This window comes from Dendrobium catenatum, unplaced genomic scaffold (genome assembly GCF_001605985.2).
Source record: "Dendrobium catenatum unplaced genomic scaffold, ASM160598v2 fragScaff_scaffold_506, whole genome shotgun sequence".
NCBI lineage: Eukaryota > Viridiplantae > Streptophyta > Magnoliopsida > Asparagales > Orchidaceae > Dendrobium > Dendrobium catenatum.
In genome coordinates, this window is record NW_021318968.1 from 874,928 (window position 1) to 892,741 (window position 17,814).

At 35.4% G+C, this 17,814-nt stretch overlaps 1 protein-coding gene across 2 annotated transcripts; it reads right to left on the reverse strand.

Annotated features, from left to right (window-relative positions):
* Window positions 1–5,301: 5,301 nt before the first annotated feature.
* On the reverse strand, window positions 5,302–16,765 carry LOC110107729 (protein ABCI12, chloroplastic). Of its 2 annotated transcripts, XM_028694595.1 has the most exons (8): window positions 16,281–16,765; window positions 12,603–12,719; window positions 12,059–12,295; window positions 11,229–11,393; window positions 10,936–11,011; window positions 9,498–9,562; window positions 5,684–5,854; window positions 5,302–5,609 (listed from the first exon to the last, which is right to left on the reverse strand). In XM_028694595.1, exons 1-7 carry the CDS (start codon window positions 16,638–16,640, stop codon window positions 5,702–5,704), a joined length of 1,173 nt encoding a protein of 390 aa, XP_028550428.1. In that variant the 5' UTR covers window positions 16,641–16,765; the 3' UTR covers window positions 5,302–5,609; window positions 5,684–5,701. The 2 variants fall into 2 exon arrangements, with proteins under 2 accessions (XP_028550428.1, XP_028550427.1); XM_028694594.1 differs by having other exon boundaries at window positions 5,302–5,854.
* Window positions 16,766–17,814: the final 1,049 nt, after the last annotated feature.

Here is a 17,814-nt window from a genome sequence, read left to right on the forward strand (position 1 = left end):
ACACTACTGGATTGATAAGAAGTAAGTGAGATTGAACGATAGATTGATTTGCAAGTATATGTTCCGATACGATTTCACTCTATTGATTTGACTGATGTGATATGATAAGTAAGACGACTAGACGATTGTATTGATGTAATTGATGTTATCGATTGCTATGATAGAGATTGTAGAGAATGGATTGACGCATTGATTTTTGAGCTTTATGGATTTCCTACTGGTTATTGATTTTATTGATTTATGTTCCGTATTGATTTATGTATTGCATTGACTCATTGATCATGTACGATTGATTGATTTGACTTGATTTGATTAACCTGCATATTGCTTTCAGTGTCGTGCTTTGATTTCAGTTGTAGGCTTTGGTGACCTGCTGGGCTTTGTAAGCTCATTATATGTGGTTAATGATTTCAGGTGCAGGGCCTCCAGCTTGAAGATCTTTCTGCCGAGTTCTGTAGCTTTTTCTTTTGTAGCCTCTGTAGCTTTTTCTTTTGTAGCCTGTACGGCTAGTGTAGATTTCTCTTTTGGCTGTACTCTGACTGTTGTATTATATGTGAATTATAGTATCCGCTGCTGTTTCTTTTCTGTAATGTAATTATCTCTGGCTCTGGATATATGTATGTATGGATTGATATGAACAACATATGAGGAAACCGATATAAAGAAAAGAAGAAAGAAAAAAAAAAGAGGCAATAGAACGATCAGATGAATCCTTTCGCTACACGAATCTTGGGGTCGTTACAGAAGTAACTTCAGAAATTTGTAAATTTATGTCTTTGAGAGCAACATTGAGAGCAGCATCCAGATGAGAATTCTGAATGATATTCAGAAGATTATGTTGTTTGACATAAAGGGCATCAAGCTGAACATCTAAAGAATTAGAGTTTGCCCAATCATGATGTTTAATATCACCTTTCAGACATTTTAGAACATTACAAAAATGGGATAAAGGATTCCCAGTAATCGACAAATAAAAAGCATTTAAAAGAAAAGACCAGTACTTATCATGCTTAGTCCAAAAATTCTTGAATAAGAAGCGGTGGTAAGAGGTAGAGGAATCCCCTGGATGTAAAATGATCGGAGAGTGGTCCGAGCAAGAGGGGCTCTGATAAGAGCAGAAAGAAGAAGGAAAATTCTTCACCCAATCATCATTAACAAGAGCACGATCCAGTTTAATAAAAATAGGATTATTAGCTTGCTGATTAAACCAAGTAAAGAAGTTACTCACAGAATGCAAATCCATCAATCTATTAGCAAAAATCATAGAATTAAGATCAACCAGACTAGAATGGTGAAGAGAAGAGCCTCCAGATTTCTCATTAGCATAGCGACAACAATTAAAGTCCCCCAAAACAGCCTAAGGTAGATCAGTAGTGGGAGCCACTTGACTGATAGAATTCCAAAGATCTTTCCTTTCAGAAGAGCCATTAGCCGCATAAACAATAGATAACTGAAAAGGGTTTTGATTACCCACAGTAACGATTCTATTATATCAGTTGGATTCAAAATGGGACACTGGAAAACGATTGGTATGTTTCTTACTGAAACTTCTTCCCTAACTGAATGGGGGGTCTCGATGGAAAACGATTGGTAGGTTTTTGGAGAAAGTATTCACCTGATCATTCTCAGTAGGTTTTGGATTCTGAGGACATGAAGAAGAATAATGGACAAGAGACTTACAGTGTTCACAGGGCACCGGCCTCCATTCATATTGGACCTTCAACTCTACTATATCCCCGTCCAAAGAAACTTTGATTACATCAGGATAAGTAGCATTACATTCAACCAGAACACAAACCCGAGCAAATGTAAGCCTAGTTTTTTGCTCCGTGAGGTGATCAGCAGCTAGAGGAACTCCAATCTTGCTGGCTATTCTCGAGATACCCTCCGAATTCCAGCAAGCTAGGGGAAGATCGTGGATTTTAACCCAGATAGGAACTGTGGCGAAGTTTTCTCTCTTAGGTTTGAATTTTGGGTGCCACTTTTGAAGAACAAAGGGTTTACCAAGCAAAAACCACACACCTTTAGACCAAGCCATGTCATAATCTTCTTCACAGGAAAAACGTAAAAGGAAAAAAGCCATCACTTAACGAGAGGAGTTGCAGAGAACCTTTTAGAGTCCACGTTTTGTTGATAGCTCCCAGCAAAGCTTCATAAAAGGGCCTCCGACCAATAGAGTAGCCAACAAGACAAAGTCTCCAGTCATCTCCCCCTTTAGCAAGCTTATCGCTTGAAAAAGGAATAATTTCCGGTTCCGAAGGATGATGAGAAAAGTTGAAGACTTTGGAAGCAGATGAGGAGTCCGGGGCAAATATTTGGTTCCAGTTGCGCAGAGAAATCGGAGCAGCAGCTGCAGAAGAAGAAAGGGGTGGAAAACCAGAGGAGAGAAGAGAGGCCTCCATGCAGTGGAACCTCCGGCAGAGCCGGAGGGGCGGCGGAAGAGAGGAAGCTCGGCAGGGGAGAAAAACCCAAAAATTCTAGCAGAGCCGGAGCGGGGTTTTGTTTTTTTCGATCCAAACGAAAAATAGCTAAACCTGCTTCATTCTAAACTTCTAAGTTAACATAAAAGAAAGAAACCAAGAGGGCGAATTATTAGACACCCAATTCAAATAAGTCACGTCACTCGAATATATTTGGCCTATGTATATTTTGGTGATGACACAACTCCCCTTGGCCTATTGGTTGAGAGCTTAGGCTTCCAACTAAGAGGTCCAAGGTTCGAGTCCATGTGTATGCGTTGTGTGTGTGAGTTTGCCTTAAATGGCCTAAATGTCCTAAAAAAATATTTTGGTGATGTGATGCATCTGAATTGGTGTCCAGACGAATCCGGACACCGGACGTAATAAAATGTCATGAGGGGGACGAATGCTGCGTGATCAGGATTTGATGGGATTTAAATACCTTAATAAATAATTTTGTATTAGTGGAGAGATTAAAATTTTGTTTGGTACAGCTTTTTTTAATACTTTTTAAAATAAAGTCTTACTACAAAAATTTATTTAAAATAATAAGAAAATAATTGTCAAAAACTATCTCAACCAAAGCCTAAGATTTTGTTTGAGCACCTTCCTTATTATTTTCTAAAGCAGCTTTCTAATATAAAAATTTTTAGTTCAAAATTCTTTGAATTAAAAATTTTTATATTAGAAAACTATTTTAAAAAATAGTAAGAAATATATTCCAAACAACCTAAATATCAATAGTCATATAAAGGTAGTTAAAAATACTAATTGGGATTAAAGGATTCATAATAGTTTTTTAAGCGAAAGTGAATGTCACGATCCGAATCGGATACTCGAATTAATGAGTCGGGAACGAACAGTTGGACGTTTATAATATTTCTTCAAATTCAAAAACAGTTTATCAAATACATTCTAAAAAAAACTGAATAGTCACTAATACAATTTCCATTAAACTAGTAATAAAATCTTTCACATATTTAACATTTACTTAAATCATAAATTACCTGCTTTCAGTTTTGCGCCATTTTCTTTAGACATATTACTCTCATCCTTCAATCATTTCTATTTGTGATGAGATTTACTGAAAAGTTTAGTTTCATAAGTTGATTTTATATTGCAAACTCAGTGGATAATCAGGCATGTGATATAGAAACATGTAGGTTTTTTAGCTTGCGAGTTAGCCTCCTTTCCCTTGTCCCTTTACTTCTTCATCTCGATTTTCTACTTCTTCTTCTCTTTCCACGATTCCCGCCCCATCTGTATCCTTCTTCTCTTGTGAGCTTCGTGGTGTTTGATGTGGTTGGTATTTACTAGAGGGTGAACTTGTGCCGGATCATTTCAGTGGTGGATTCCGAATTAGATCTTTCCTTTGAGCACCTATCCTAATTTTTTCGAGTTTTATATGTAAGATGACCACCTGTTGGTTGTTCTGAGGGTAACCTTATTTACATTTTTCTGTTTATACCTACAAATTTCGTAAGTTGCTTCCTAAAACTTGTTTCTACTTTTTAACTTTTTTAACATGTGAATATTTATGCTTTATTGAAAGAAAGAATTTTCTAATTGCTTTCCTAAGTTTTCTCCATAAAATATTTATAAACTTAGATTGCATCAATTCCACTGGAGCCAGTGAAATGGACATATCTCTCATGAGGAGTCTCTCTTTATCTTTCCTTAAGCGATTTCTCACTTAGCAGCATGATTCAACCCCACATGGAGATCTACGCACACGGACGACTCGTCTGTTCGGGCTCTGCTTCGCATGCGTCCTGAATAAAGCCGGTTAAGAGCATCTCCAAACGAGCGTATGACGTCATTCGATCGCTCCAGCCGAACGCCAAATCATTCGCCATTTACTTGCAGGTGAACAGTGCGATGCCAATATTGGCGTTGCACTGTTCACCCACGCTATTTTGCTCTCTCAACCGAAAAAAGGCGCCAAAGGGAGAATGATCGTTACCTTCGTAGAAGCATAAAAATGGCGTTCGATTGGAGCAGCACCACCGCATTTTGGAGTTTTGCAGTATTTTATTGTAAAAAATGGAGTTCTCTATTGGAGATGCCCTAAGAAGAACCGACCAGACTGGTTCTTACAATGAAGGTCTTGTTTGTGAAGGAATTCTATAATGACGTGATTAGTATTTGTTGAAAAAAATAACGCTTATCTATTTAAATTCAAATCATCTAAACTCTCTGTAATGATGTGGAAATGCTTTAAGGTAATTGACACCCCTACATAAGCCTAAATGATCTTACAGCACGTGCTTTACTCTAGCTTTTGCACTGTCAGAATTTCAGCTAAATGGTAATCATATGAGCATGAGATTCCCATTAAATTGACAAACAGTAAACCCTAAATTTGTAAAACAGAGAATTTTTTATAAAGATGGTAAGATCTGCAATATTTTATGATCCAAAATATTGGTCATTAAAAGAGAAGTATAAAATTAAGATGTTTAGGTAGATGGGTGACTTTATATCTACAGACAAAACACAAAATAAGCATATACATGAAAAAGTTGACTCCGATGGCAAATAAGATTAGAGAGAGCCATTTTAGATGATTTGATCACATAAAACGAAGAGCAGATGTATTAGCGCCAATCTATATTAAAAAAATTAGATATAGACCTAAAAAGACTCGATTAAAAGTATTAGAAATGATCTTTATTCAGTAGATTTGAATAAGAATTTGACTCTTAATAAGATAATAGAAAAAAGGATTCAAGCAGACCCTACACAATAGGTAAAAGCTTGATGTTGTTATAATTATTGTAAAAAAACATGTACCAACAATGCACGGCTCCGCCACTCACTCTATTACTACCAACCACCACTGTCATTGAAATTTTTTCATATCAAATAAAAAAATAATCATATACATTTATTGTACATTCTTTGAAACAAATTTTAAAGATTTCAAATACATTATATTCCTTTTACAATAAATTTCAATTTGTTTTGCATTCTTTTTCAATAAACAAAACACCCCTAAATTTCTCCAAATCAAACATAGCCTTCTTGTAGGAGACGCATTATTTCTTTACCTTATCCTTTTTTACTTCTCGCTTCCTTAAGATCTTTATGTCAGCAGTCAATGCAAGAAAAAGGAGTAGAAACAACTCTCAATCTTCACAATTCTGACTTCTGAGGGGAACAGAACAAACAGCTCTCCATAAAGAATAAATAAATAAATTTTCAAAGACGCATACAGTACTTACATATGTGATTTCTGCATCTTAAATAAGAGCTCTTTCTGACAGAACGGCAGCACCAAACAGACCGAGAAGGCACAGCAATGAAACAAAATCTAGGAGTCCAAAAGTAGAGTTGGAAAGTAAATAAATCTTATGTGTTGAACTGTCACCCCGGAAACCTCTAGCAATCATGGCCTGTATGAAAAACAGATCAAAGGCCATCTACTAAATGAAAATAATGATGTACAGTAACTTTAAGAAGTTGAAATCATTGAAATTGCAATATTTAATGGCACTGAAAGCACGCATTACTGAAGAAAAGAAAACTGAGAAAGGAGCTACTCTTCAAGATTAGTTCCAACTCCTAATTGTTCAGTGCATTTGGTTGAGAAGTTCTTCTGATAATGTAAACATAAAGAACAAAGAACCCAGCTGTCATAAAGTGCAGGTTGTCCTCCATTCTTGTATTACTCTGGTTTCATTTGAGATGATTTTTTTACTAGTTTCTAAAACAATTTTTTAGTTTAAAAATTTCTTAAACTAAAAATTTGTACTAAATTACTGCTTTAGAAAACAGTAAAAAAGCCGTCCTAAACAAAAAAGATTTGGGCTTCATTTGAGACAACTTCTTTGCTGATTCCTAAAACGACTTTTTAATATAAAAATTTCTTAAATTAGAAATTTTTGTTCTAAAAACTGATTTCACCATATTCAGGTAACGGCATTTCATCATATTTGAGTTTTCTTTGTCTGTGATAATCCCAAATCACCTCAAGTACTAATTCATTTATTGAGTTGTAACGGCATTTCATCATATTCAGGTAAGCAATGTAGCGTTTGAGATCATAAATTATCTATAGCAAATTATTTATTCAATGTCACGTCTTTACAACAAATCTTTCTAGTATGAACGTTGCCAACAATATTGATGAAGCATTGGCAATATCTGAATGGATAGATGTGATTCATGAAGAATTATAGGCAAAGGAAAAAATGGCACATGGAAGCTCACAACCTTGGTGTATGCTTTCTGATGATGATATTCTACTTGTTGATAAGACCAAAGAGAGTTGAAGGAAAACTTGAATAATGGATGTCAACTTTAGAGTTTAAAAGTTTTCGTTTGAGTAGACCTAAAACTGAATACAAGGAGTGTAATTTTAATAGTAATAGATCTAGTGGGGGATTGTGACTTTGGAGTTTAGACGATCAAGTCATTAAAAAAAAATTACCCGTTTAAAATACCACGGGTCTATTGTTCAAAGTGATGGTGAAATAAATGGGATATTATTAGTAGAATTCAATTTAGATGGTTGAAGTGGAAGAATATATCGAGACTATTGTATGATAAAAAAATACCCTCAAACTTAAGGAAAAATTCTATAAGGTGGTGGTGAGACCTACAATATTTTTTGATGCAGAATGTTAGTTGTTAAAAGAGAAGTACAAAATTAAGTATTAATAGTGTTGCAGATATCAGGATGCTCAGGTGAATGAGTGGCTTTACACTTAGATACAGAGTGTGAAATGAGTATATACGTGAAAAGGTTGGAGTAACACCAGATTAGAGGGAGTAACACCAGATTAGAGAGAGTCCCTTAGATGGTCTGATCACATAAAATGCCGGCCTTCCAATAACCCAACTAGGAGAGTAGATGTATTAGATCAAGCCTATGTTAAGAAAGGTAGAGGTAGACCAAAAAAAGACTTGGTTATAAAGTATTAGAAATGACATTTAAATGAGAATTTGACTCTTTAGAAGACACAATAGAGAAAAAACATTCATGTTGGAAGATCTCAACCCTCTTAAAAGAAAAGAAACATGTTGAGTTCAAATGGATATTCAATATAAAATATAAAGCTAGTCGATACAAAAATGCTTACACAATTTTAAAGGATGAACTATCAAGAAATATTTGAACCGGTTGCTTGGATTAACTCCATTCAGGTCATTCCCACCCTTCCTGCCGATATTGATCAGCCTCTTCACTAACTAGATGACAAAAAAGCTTTCCCATATAGTAATATCTTGAAAAGATGTGTATATAACTATACGTCCTAAATTTAAAACCTTTGATAATAAGATAAACCTTTGCAAGCTTAAGAAATTCTTCAATAACCTAAAGCAATTTCCAAGCACCTAATTCAATAGATTCAATACTATAATTTAAAAGCATGGGTTACTCTAAAGGGCAGGTTCACCACACTATTTTTTAATAAAATCACCATTCTCATAATATATGAATAATAACACAAAAGAAATTACTAGGCTAAAGAAGATCTTTGCAAATGAACTTAAAATTAAACACTCAGCTATTTTAAAATATTTTTTTGGTAAGGAGATCAGAATATCAAATAAAGATAAAGATATTCTCAATTAAAATATACACTTAATCTTTTAAAAGAAATAAGTATGATAGGATACAAACTTTTTAATACTACAATAAATCATATCAATAAAATTGGATCAAAAGGTGATACTTTTCAAGTTGGTAAAGAGAAATAACAATATTTTAAGTCAATTTACGAACTTTCCACTGAAGAACATCTTGATGAAGTTTGTAGGACGCTAAGATATCTTAAAAAGCAAGGAAAGGCTTATTCTTCAAGAAAGAAATAAAAAGGAGTATTAAAATTTTCACTTAGGTTAACGAGGCTGAATCTATAATTGATTGAAAGTCCACTTCTGACTACCGCCCATTTGTATAGAGAAATATAATCAGCGGGAAAAGTAAGAAGTAGACAGTTGCCGTAAAAAGCAGTGATGAAGCTGAATTTAAGGCCATGACTCATCAAATTTGTGAAGAAATATTGCTCAAAATATTTTTGAAAGATCTAAGCGTCCACAATAAAGAATCAATATATATTAAAGTACAATCAATATTGCTAAACATTCTATCTACCATGATCAGATTAAGTATATCGAGATTAATAAACATTTCATAAAGGTTAAAATTGAACAAGACATTAAAATATCAAACGGTAACATCCTCATTAAAGCCTAAGTCAAATGCAATTCGATATCCTCATCTTCAAGCTAAGAATGATTAATATTTATTACCTAAGGGTAGTGTGGAATTTTGGATAGACAGCCCTTTCCTATTTGGAAGAATTACTAGATGATGGTAACATGGAAGGAATTAAGGGTTGCTCAACAAGAGAAATCTGCCCCATTCAATCCACGATCAATTCCGGAAAACAAGCTCACGGTTGTAGCAATCAAACCTAGCTTTATTAACAATGTGGAGGGCAATTTCTCTTAGATTTGGACTGCTGTAATTGTCGCCCATTCATGTTGGATTTGCTTCCCATGTGTCCTTATTTCTTCACCAAGTTTGCTTGTTGTTTATTTCCATTAGAAGAAGATTGACTCGATGCATTTACTACCCAATATTTGCACTTAGTTTTCTTCCTTACATAGCTCTTGGACAGACCTTGAGTCTTCATGCTTGCTTATAAATATTGAACTTTTGCTCCTTCATTGATACAAGAAATGCAATCTAGTCTTCTCTTCTATAACTCTTTGCTTATCCCTTTATTTTTAACACAGAAATTCAACTAATCCATCTATTTTTTATGCACAATTTTGCATAAGCTAGAACTAGCTCATAAGAGGATGGCAATACAATCATCGCCATCAGAAGCTGAATGCACTCAATCTACACAGCTAACTGTAATAAGCAAAAACATAACATACCAGAATGCACTTCTGCATAATCTATTTTGGTGCTCTCATAATTATATTAAATAAATTACTGTACATACAAGTCAATAAATGAAATATTTTAGATAATATTTGAACGTATGCAACTATTGATGTGAAAAAGGAAGTACAAACCTTGGAAATTTGCTCTGCATGATTAAAAATGTTCTTGAAGATACGTCTAACATACATAACGAAGACTGCACAAAGAAGACAGCAATAAGAAAGAACGTTTAAATTAAGAAAACACAATACGAATAATGTTTAAACTAAGAGAACTATTGTAGGCCGCAAAAAATGAACATAACATTTAGACGGCAGATAACCTATTAATCGAGATACTTTAGAATGGAGAAAATGATCTTTCAAATCTTTGTGAAGGAGCTAAATAGTCCCCAACTCTTTTGAGGGACAAATTTGATGCCTCAACTGTTTAAAATGGGATATTTTTTGTCCTAACATCTAATGTTAGAGTTAATGATGTTAAATGTAAGATATTTTGATCATTTTTTTATTAAACATTTATTCAATATAATTTTCAAGTTATTATAATTTTTCAAAATTTTTTTATGAATACCAAAGTTTAAAACCTAAACTATCAATTTTCTTAGCCTTCTCTCCAACCCACTTAGTTTCTTGAATACACAAAATATTTAACTTCCTATGAATCATAATATCTATTAATTCCATTAATTTTCCTGTAAGGGAATCTATATTCCAAGTTCCTATCCTAATTTTAGTTTCATGGACTAGCTTCTTTGCCCACATCCTTCCTTGATGTGGGAACCCTTGCCTATTTAACACTGCACCCAAGCGTCGGTGCAGCGGCCCTTGCACACTTGTCATTGTATTCAGGCCATACAGCGCGTCGCTTCCAGGGGACGCCCTAGCATTAACACAATTTCTTAAAAGATTCATGTCATTATTGTTCGACAAGTTTTATGCTGGTTGTCAATAACCTAACGCAACCCTCCACTTTTCTCATCTAGGACTTGGGATCTTGCAACGGCAATGATTAACAAAAAAACATTTTAATTCCAATACAGCAGTTGGAACCATGAAGAGGTATTTCAAAATCTTGGACTGAAAGAGAGTTAGTTCATACGAATGCCACTCATCTTATAGAGGAAATCTTTGCATGAATAACGTTGGGTACTTAGAAGTTAATCAAGCTGAAGGGCCTAAACGAATTGATTTTTAAACACATGAAAGTCAAGGTATCCACTAGCAGGAAGACACATTTTAAGACTCATTCATCATTCATACCCATCTACAGGTTCACTATTAGCTTTCATAGAAAGAGATGGAACCACAACTTATTATCTTCAAAAGGCAATAAATATAAACATGATCATGATGAAGCACTATACGAAAATAAAAGTGCAGCAAATCGAAGTTAACCAAACAAATGGTGAAGAATGAGTATGAAGCAAAGAATAAGAGCATATTCACATTTTTGCACGCTACAGAGTCAAAACCCCAAGGAAAAAATATCAAAGTATCTAGGTCGTCTGCAGGAAATAGGAGATAAAGTGTTTAGTTGGATAAGGAATAATGAGTGAATGAAAATTACCGTCCAGTGTTTCCAAAAATGTCAGCTTCTGCCAGCATATTCTACGTGCAACAATCCCTAGAGCAGTGTTACGTACCTGGAAAAGATTATAGATTGAATTAGCTGAAGAAGATAATCAGGTTGGATAGGCTGAAGAAGATAATCTGCAAAATTTATGCAAAATAAACCAAAAAGTGTTGATGGAGGAATAAAATGCTCCCCAAAAACGACTCCCAGATGCAGTATTCTAAAATCTAAATTATTTTCAACAATTATAGAACTAAGCTTATAAAGAAAAGGGCTCCAAAACTTGCCTCATCAAACACTAGATTGATAAACCTCAATGAAAGTAGTAGAGTGAGTATAACTTCGTCCACTGAAACACCAACAAAAGACAATGGATACATAAACCACCATAATGCTGATGCAAGCTGCTCCGGCGTTGTTGTTGTCAAGCATAGACTAGCACTTTGAAAAATCTTCACAAAAACAAGAAAGAAAATTTGAATTTAAAAAACAAAAATGGGAAAATAAATCAATAACCTGAAAAGAAAATTCAGATAGTCAAAATAACTAGACAGGACACCAACGTTTCCACTAAAAAATTTAGCCACCCATTGCACCACTTATATAATATTCTGAAGTTGAAAGTAGGAAACTTACATAAACTTAAGAATTATCTATAGAAAATTTATTACAAAGGGTGGTGCCGGTAAAAAAAGGTCACCAATAGAAAAGAGAAGCTTCAATTTATATCACAGAACTTTGAAATAGGTTAGTTTTGGCTAATGAACACGGTGGCAAGGATGGCAACAGATATTAGAAGCTTATAAGAGCTACCTCCACTGCAAAAAAGGGAAAACTAAGGTTTCGTTTGGGACGGCTTTTTTCTGCTTCTTAAAGCGGCTTTCTAGTACAAATATTAAATATTTGTACTAGAAAGCCGCTTTAAGAAGCAGGAAGAAAATCATCCCAAACGAAGCCTAAACCTCTGAGCTCATTTCCATGTATTTGGCGCTACATGGAGGAGTAAATATAGGCGTATAATTCTAAACATTTTAGCAAATAATGTCAATAGAAAATGGAAATGCAGAACATAACTAGCAATACAAACATGCAAGCCAATTAAGATGGGAAAACATACGGTAAATGTTAAACATGCAGATGTGCTAGCTACTGATAAGCCTTTCCTTGTTAGTTGGAATGGTCCTAACTTCATGATCATATATGAATAACCTGCCAAGGATTTAGGAATATCTGGCAATCCTATCATTGATGGGGGAGGAGTTCTTAACTGGACAGCTGGAGGTACACTATCTGAACCAAATCCCAGCATGATGAATAGTATTCCAGCAAGAAAGGCCACTCTTCCCAATTGGTCCTGCAACGAAAAGATCAAATTTTCAACTTTTTAAGTAAAATTAAAAGAACTAATTCGTCCATGCAGCTCACTCCTGCGTAAACAAAGGGTAAAAAATTAATATAAACAGTGTCACATAGAAGAATCAGCTAAATCTGAATTAGGTTTAACATCCATATTTTTTGAAGAACTTTTACAAGAAGATCCATTAGAAACTTGTTTATAACCATAAATTCAGAAGATGTTGATTTGCAATATTTGTGTTCAAATACAGAAATTTTGTTATAAACTACCATAAAAATCAAGCGGCTAACACTGCCACGCTTACCATCCAAACACGAGCTGGAAGAACCAGTACAGATAGGAATGAAAGATATAGCACTAATCCAATTCGCATGTAAATGTGTGATCTAGCTGGTAATACTACCAAAGCTATAAGCCATACCTGCAAGAATATGAACTCAAATAAGTTAACAGCTCATAGATGTTGGCATGAAGAGGTAATCAGACGCAAATATCAAGTAACACTTCTGGGTCATGGGTGTAAACTTTCCAATTTTAAAGCATTTAAGACTAATTTGGTTCAATATAAGTGTTTGAAAATGAATGAAGTTTCATAAGAGGATGTCATTAAAATGAATTTCAATGATCTATACTCGTTTTTATACAAAATCACTTCTATTGAACTCAACTGTTGTTTTTATTTAAGCTGCAGAGAGTATTATTTTCACTCATTTTCACATTAATTTAATACTAACCCACCATTTTTATTAAGTTTATATTATTTATTCAATCATTCTTACCAAATGTAAAAAGTAAACTTAAAGGTAACTTCCATCTTTCAAAAGTTAAATCATTTTTCATCTATATGAAGGCTATTTCTAAAAACAAAAACTCACGTCACTCATTCTCAAGTCTCTACCAAACAAATGATTGAACTCACTTCCAACCACTTTCCTTAAAAGTTAAAACAAACAATCCCTTAAAGTTTCAAGATAATAATATTGAAAGACTTTTATTGATTTTTTCTCAAAAATTGAAATATACCTTTTAAATTACTTGTGTGCTACCCACAAAAAAAGAGTAAATTTGCTTCAGCTCCCAGCAGCACATGCAAACCAGAAGCACCAATTTCACCGCCCATGGGATTGAAGGGATACAAGTTGATTGCATATACCAATGAAACAATTAAGATAACAAATAAGTTCTTGTAAGAGAAAATTGCATTCATTGTAATTTTTTAGTTAGTTTTCATTTTTACCGATATTTTCTTTGTATGCCTTTAGTTAGGCTTACTTTGACTTGTAGCAAAAAATTCTGTAACTGGCCTAACTCGAACGTTGTATCTTATAACATATTTGTTTAAAACAAAGAAAATAATCATGTCACTATCGTAAAATCTAAAAATGGATCGAAGCAGTAGCAATCCCTACAATTGCAACCAGCTGCCGCGTCCTTCATGGTACCTACCTGACTACCTCTACTCACCTGTTGAATCGTGACCACTAATGACACGAAGTCTCCCAATCTACCTGTATCACATAGATCAGTAAAAAAAAAAACTCATCTTTAGCATTCTTGTCAAATATCTTTCTACTTCCCTCATCCCTTTCTCGCTCTGTCCACCACATCTTGTGAAGTCTTAAAAATCCTAGCCAATATCAACATCAAATATCAAACAGATCAAGGATCGACTCAAGAATCTTATAAAAGGTTATTAACCATGACTGAGTTTATGGAATTTGTCTAAACTCATGTTGATCAACTCGTTATTCTAGGCAATCCCATGGATGATGGAAACATCATTGATATCATTCTTCATGGTATTGGTGATGACTGCAAGCCTATAATTAATGAAGTTGATGCTCATAAAACTCCTATCACCTTTGTTGCGCATCATAAAAACTTGCTCAGCCGTAAATTTTTTCTTCTTTGCATACAACATCCTTCACAACTACGGCTTGCTATGGTCAACCCAACCACCTCTCATAACAAGCTATGATGTCTCCCACCACTACCAACAAGTGTCATTCGGGTACTATGCAAATACTCACTACAATGATTATTCGCCTCCTTGCCCCTATAATTCTAGTCAAACAATCAAATGATGCCCCACATTTCAGATAATTTTCTCCCAACCCAACATCGACTTCCAGAGTCATGGGTCTCACCTACCTACCCCATGGTAGTCATGTGCCCACTATGATGCCAACAACACTTTGACCATTCCCACCTGGCCTATTGATAATGGTGCTTCTCACCACATTACCACCGACTTGAAAAATTTCTCAGCTCACATTCTATATGATGGCCCAGATGATATTATGATTTAAGGTGGAACAAGTTTACCCATAAACCATACTAGTTCCGCTAACATACCTTCTACCTGGCCAACTTTTCTTTTACAATGACCTTTTTAGACCTACCATGAAAAAGAACATTATTTTTATATCAATTTTACATATTTAATCATGTACCTATTGAGTTCTTAGCTACTATTTTTCATGTAAAGAATCTACGCGCATGGACAATTTTTTAGGCTGAGCAAACTAAAGATGGTATGTATGAATGGAAAATCTTTCGGATCCATTTGTTGCATTTTCCAATGTCAAAACTACTTCATCTGCAGGGCATCATAACTCAGGTCATCCATCAATTTTGCATATCAAACACTTCATTTCACAATTTAATTCAGATTTATCTTGTCCATTATAATCAACTCTTCATTCTAAGGATTCTCAATGCAATAAAAGTCATTTTTTTTTATACCTCCACTATTATATCTTCTCAGCCTCTTGAAATATTATTATGAGATATATGGACCTCATATGTACAATCCTATTGTGATTTCAAATATTATGTCATTTTTACGGTCATTATATAAAATGCATATGGTATTATTCACTTAAGCAAAACTCTTTTGTTCAAAATGTGTTCATTAACATCAAAGACTTAGCGGAAAAATGTATTGATAGCAAAAATATTATTTATTCTCTAATAATAGTGGCAAATATCAAACTCTTGCCACATTCCTCCCCACTAATGGCATCTCTAATCTCACTAGTCCACACACAGTTGAACAAAATGGATACTCCTAAAGACATCATCATCATATTATTGAAATTATATCTCTCACATCTCATTCATCCATTCTAGCTCATAAAATGTTTGCCCACCCCCCACGCTCCACCCTTTCTCTTAATATGAATAGCTCTTTAGCTCGCCTCCCAACTACTCAATGAATTGCATCTTTAATTACCTCTACTACCCATAACTTCGCTCATACACCACACATAACTTGGCTCTCTCCAAACAATAATGTTACCTCAGCTAATCCACAACTCAAATCGTTCATCTCAATTTCATCACCACCACATCAAATATTTATGTCCCCCATCATGTCAACCTTTTTGAATTTATTTTCTATTTGCCTCTCTTTTCCCATCTAGTAATGCCTCTAAAGAAACAATCTTGTCATGGCGTGCCTCAATATCCCTTCGATCACCCACACAGCTCCAGTTACGTTGAAACCCCCAAACTACCGGCTACCGCCATAGGGAATCTGGAAAAAACTACCACAACGGCATCACCCACCCACCTAACATAGACAAAATGACCACCTGAGCCAAAAACAACCTAAAACAAATCGATCCAAAAACTCACTAACATGGCCAAACTAAACCAACCACCTGATATTGAACCAACCACCGAAACCCGAGCACTCAGATCATAGCAGGTGTCGAGAAATGACGCATTAATACAATGCTCGTGTTTGGAATGAAACGTGGGAATTTGTTCCTCTCAGCTCCACTCAAAATTTGCTCAGTTGCAAGTCGATATTTCAGATCAAACATTTCTCCAATGGACCTATTGATAGGTAAAATCCTCAGGTGATTGTGAAAGGTTTTCGCCAGCAGCCGATAAATTAAAAAAAAAAACGCCTATAAAGGAATAGGGTGGGCTAGAGGTGTTCGAGAAATCGATGCCAAGAGACAAGAAAAGCTACCATTTTTACTCTGGGATCGATGGAGTGGAGAAAAGTTCGTGGAGATTCTATGAACTGGCCAATGGGGCTGGAAGTGGCGCCTGAGATAAGCTTGAGGACTCTCTCGAGGGAAAAGCTTCGAGGAATCCACGCTGTCCAACTGGGAGCTTCCCCATCGCCGTCTTTCGCCGCCGAAGAACAGCATCTAGCAGGAGCCCTCCTCCGCTGAGCCGCAATCGTCCAAATGCTTGTTGGGGCAATCAGAAGAACCCTAGAATTCGAATGCTTCCACGAAAGCCGCTGGAAATGTTTAAGGGTAGTGATAGGAGATGTAGTAGCTGGCCACCGTTGGAGAAGCAGTGGAAGCGATGTTGCAGTCATCGACGGGAAGTGCGAGAGCTGTCCCGAAAGTTAAGGTTTTTTTTATGCTTCAACTTGAACCCAGCTCTCGCGCTTAGGCTACCACCTTAAAGCTCAGGGGTTCAATTCTTCTGTATGCTATGTGTGTGTGAGATTTTATTTTGATTGGCCTAACTGTCGCAAAAAAAAATGATTCAACTTGTTTTGGTGAGGATATTTTTCAAATTTTATGGGAAGTGCGAGAGTACTCGCATGATTTTTTATTTTATTTTTTTACATTTAGGCCAATTAAATTAAATTCGTACTTTTTTTCAGAGCAAATTAAAGGATTCGAGCGGCATTGTGGGGAGGAATTGCTTTCAGGGACCAACAAATCGCAACTTGGCTAAAACCCAAAACCTCTTTGTTGGAAATCAAAATTCTCAACCAACAAATTATGATGAGCTGCTTCTCCCATGTTTAAGAAAAATATATATATACTCTTTGGATGAAGATTTTTATCATTATTATTAGGGGTGTCAATTTCGGATCACAGGTCAGGTTCGGGTTGAATCGGGAACTTACCCGTCCTTATTCGGATCAACATGACTCATTTTTGGAACAGGTCGATATTTGGGACCCGAACCCAACTCGCTTAGAAATTAGGTCGATATTTCAAACGCGACGTGAGATTGAGACAGTCGAGACGCGACGCGCGACAAGCAAACGCGGGATTGGCCTCCTGCGCGATGCGGGCGGCTCTGGTCAAGCCTGGTCAGGGCGGGCATCGGGTCATTATCGGGTTTCAGGTCAACCCGAACCCGATCTGATTTTGCAAACTAATCGAAAACCTTAACCCGAACCTGACCCAGTTCGGGTTCGGGTTCGGGTCAACACGAACCCGAAATTTTTTGGTCGGGTTCGAGTTGTTTTTTCAGCTCGTATCCAATATTGACACTCCTGATTATTATAAACTTAAAAAAAAAAATTGTCAAATAAATTTGAAAATAATTAAATAAAATTAGACAATAGTTAAATAATGTTTAGCTCAAAATATAGAATGCTCTAATTAATCAATTTTATATTGAGTTTTTTTACATAAGCTATCTTAGAAGAGGTGGGAGGAGGTTGAAAAAAAATAGAGAGAATATGTTTGCCATAAATCCATTCTTTAATGAGGCACAATAGGAGTAATTATTGTGTCCGGACACCGAAT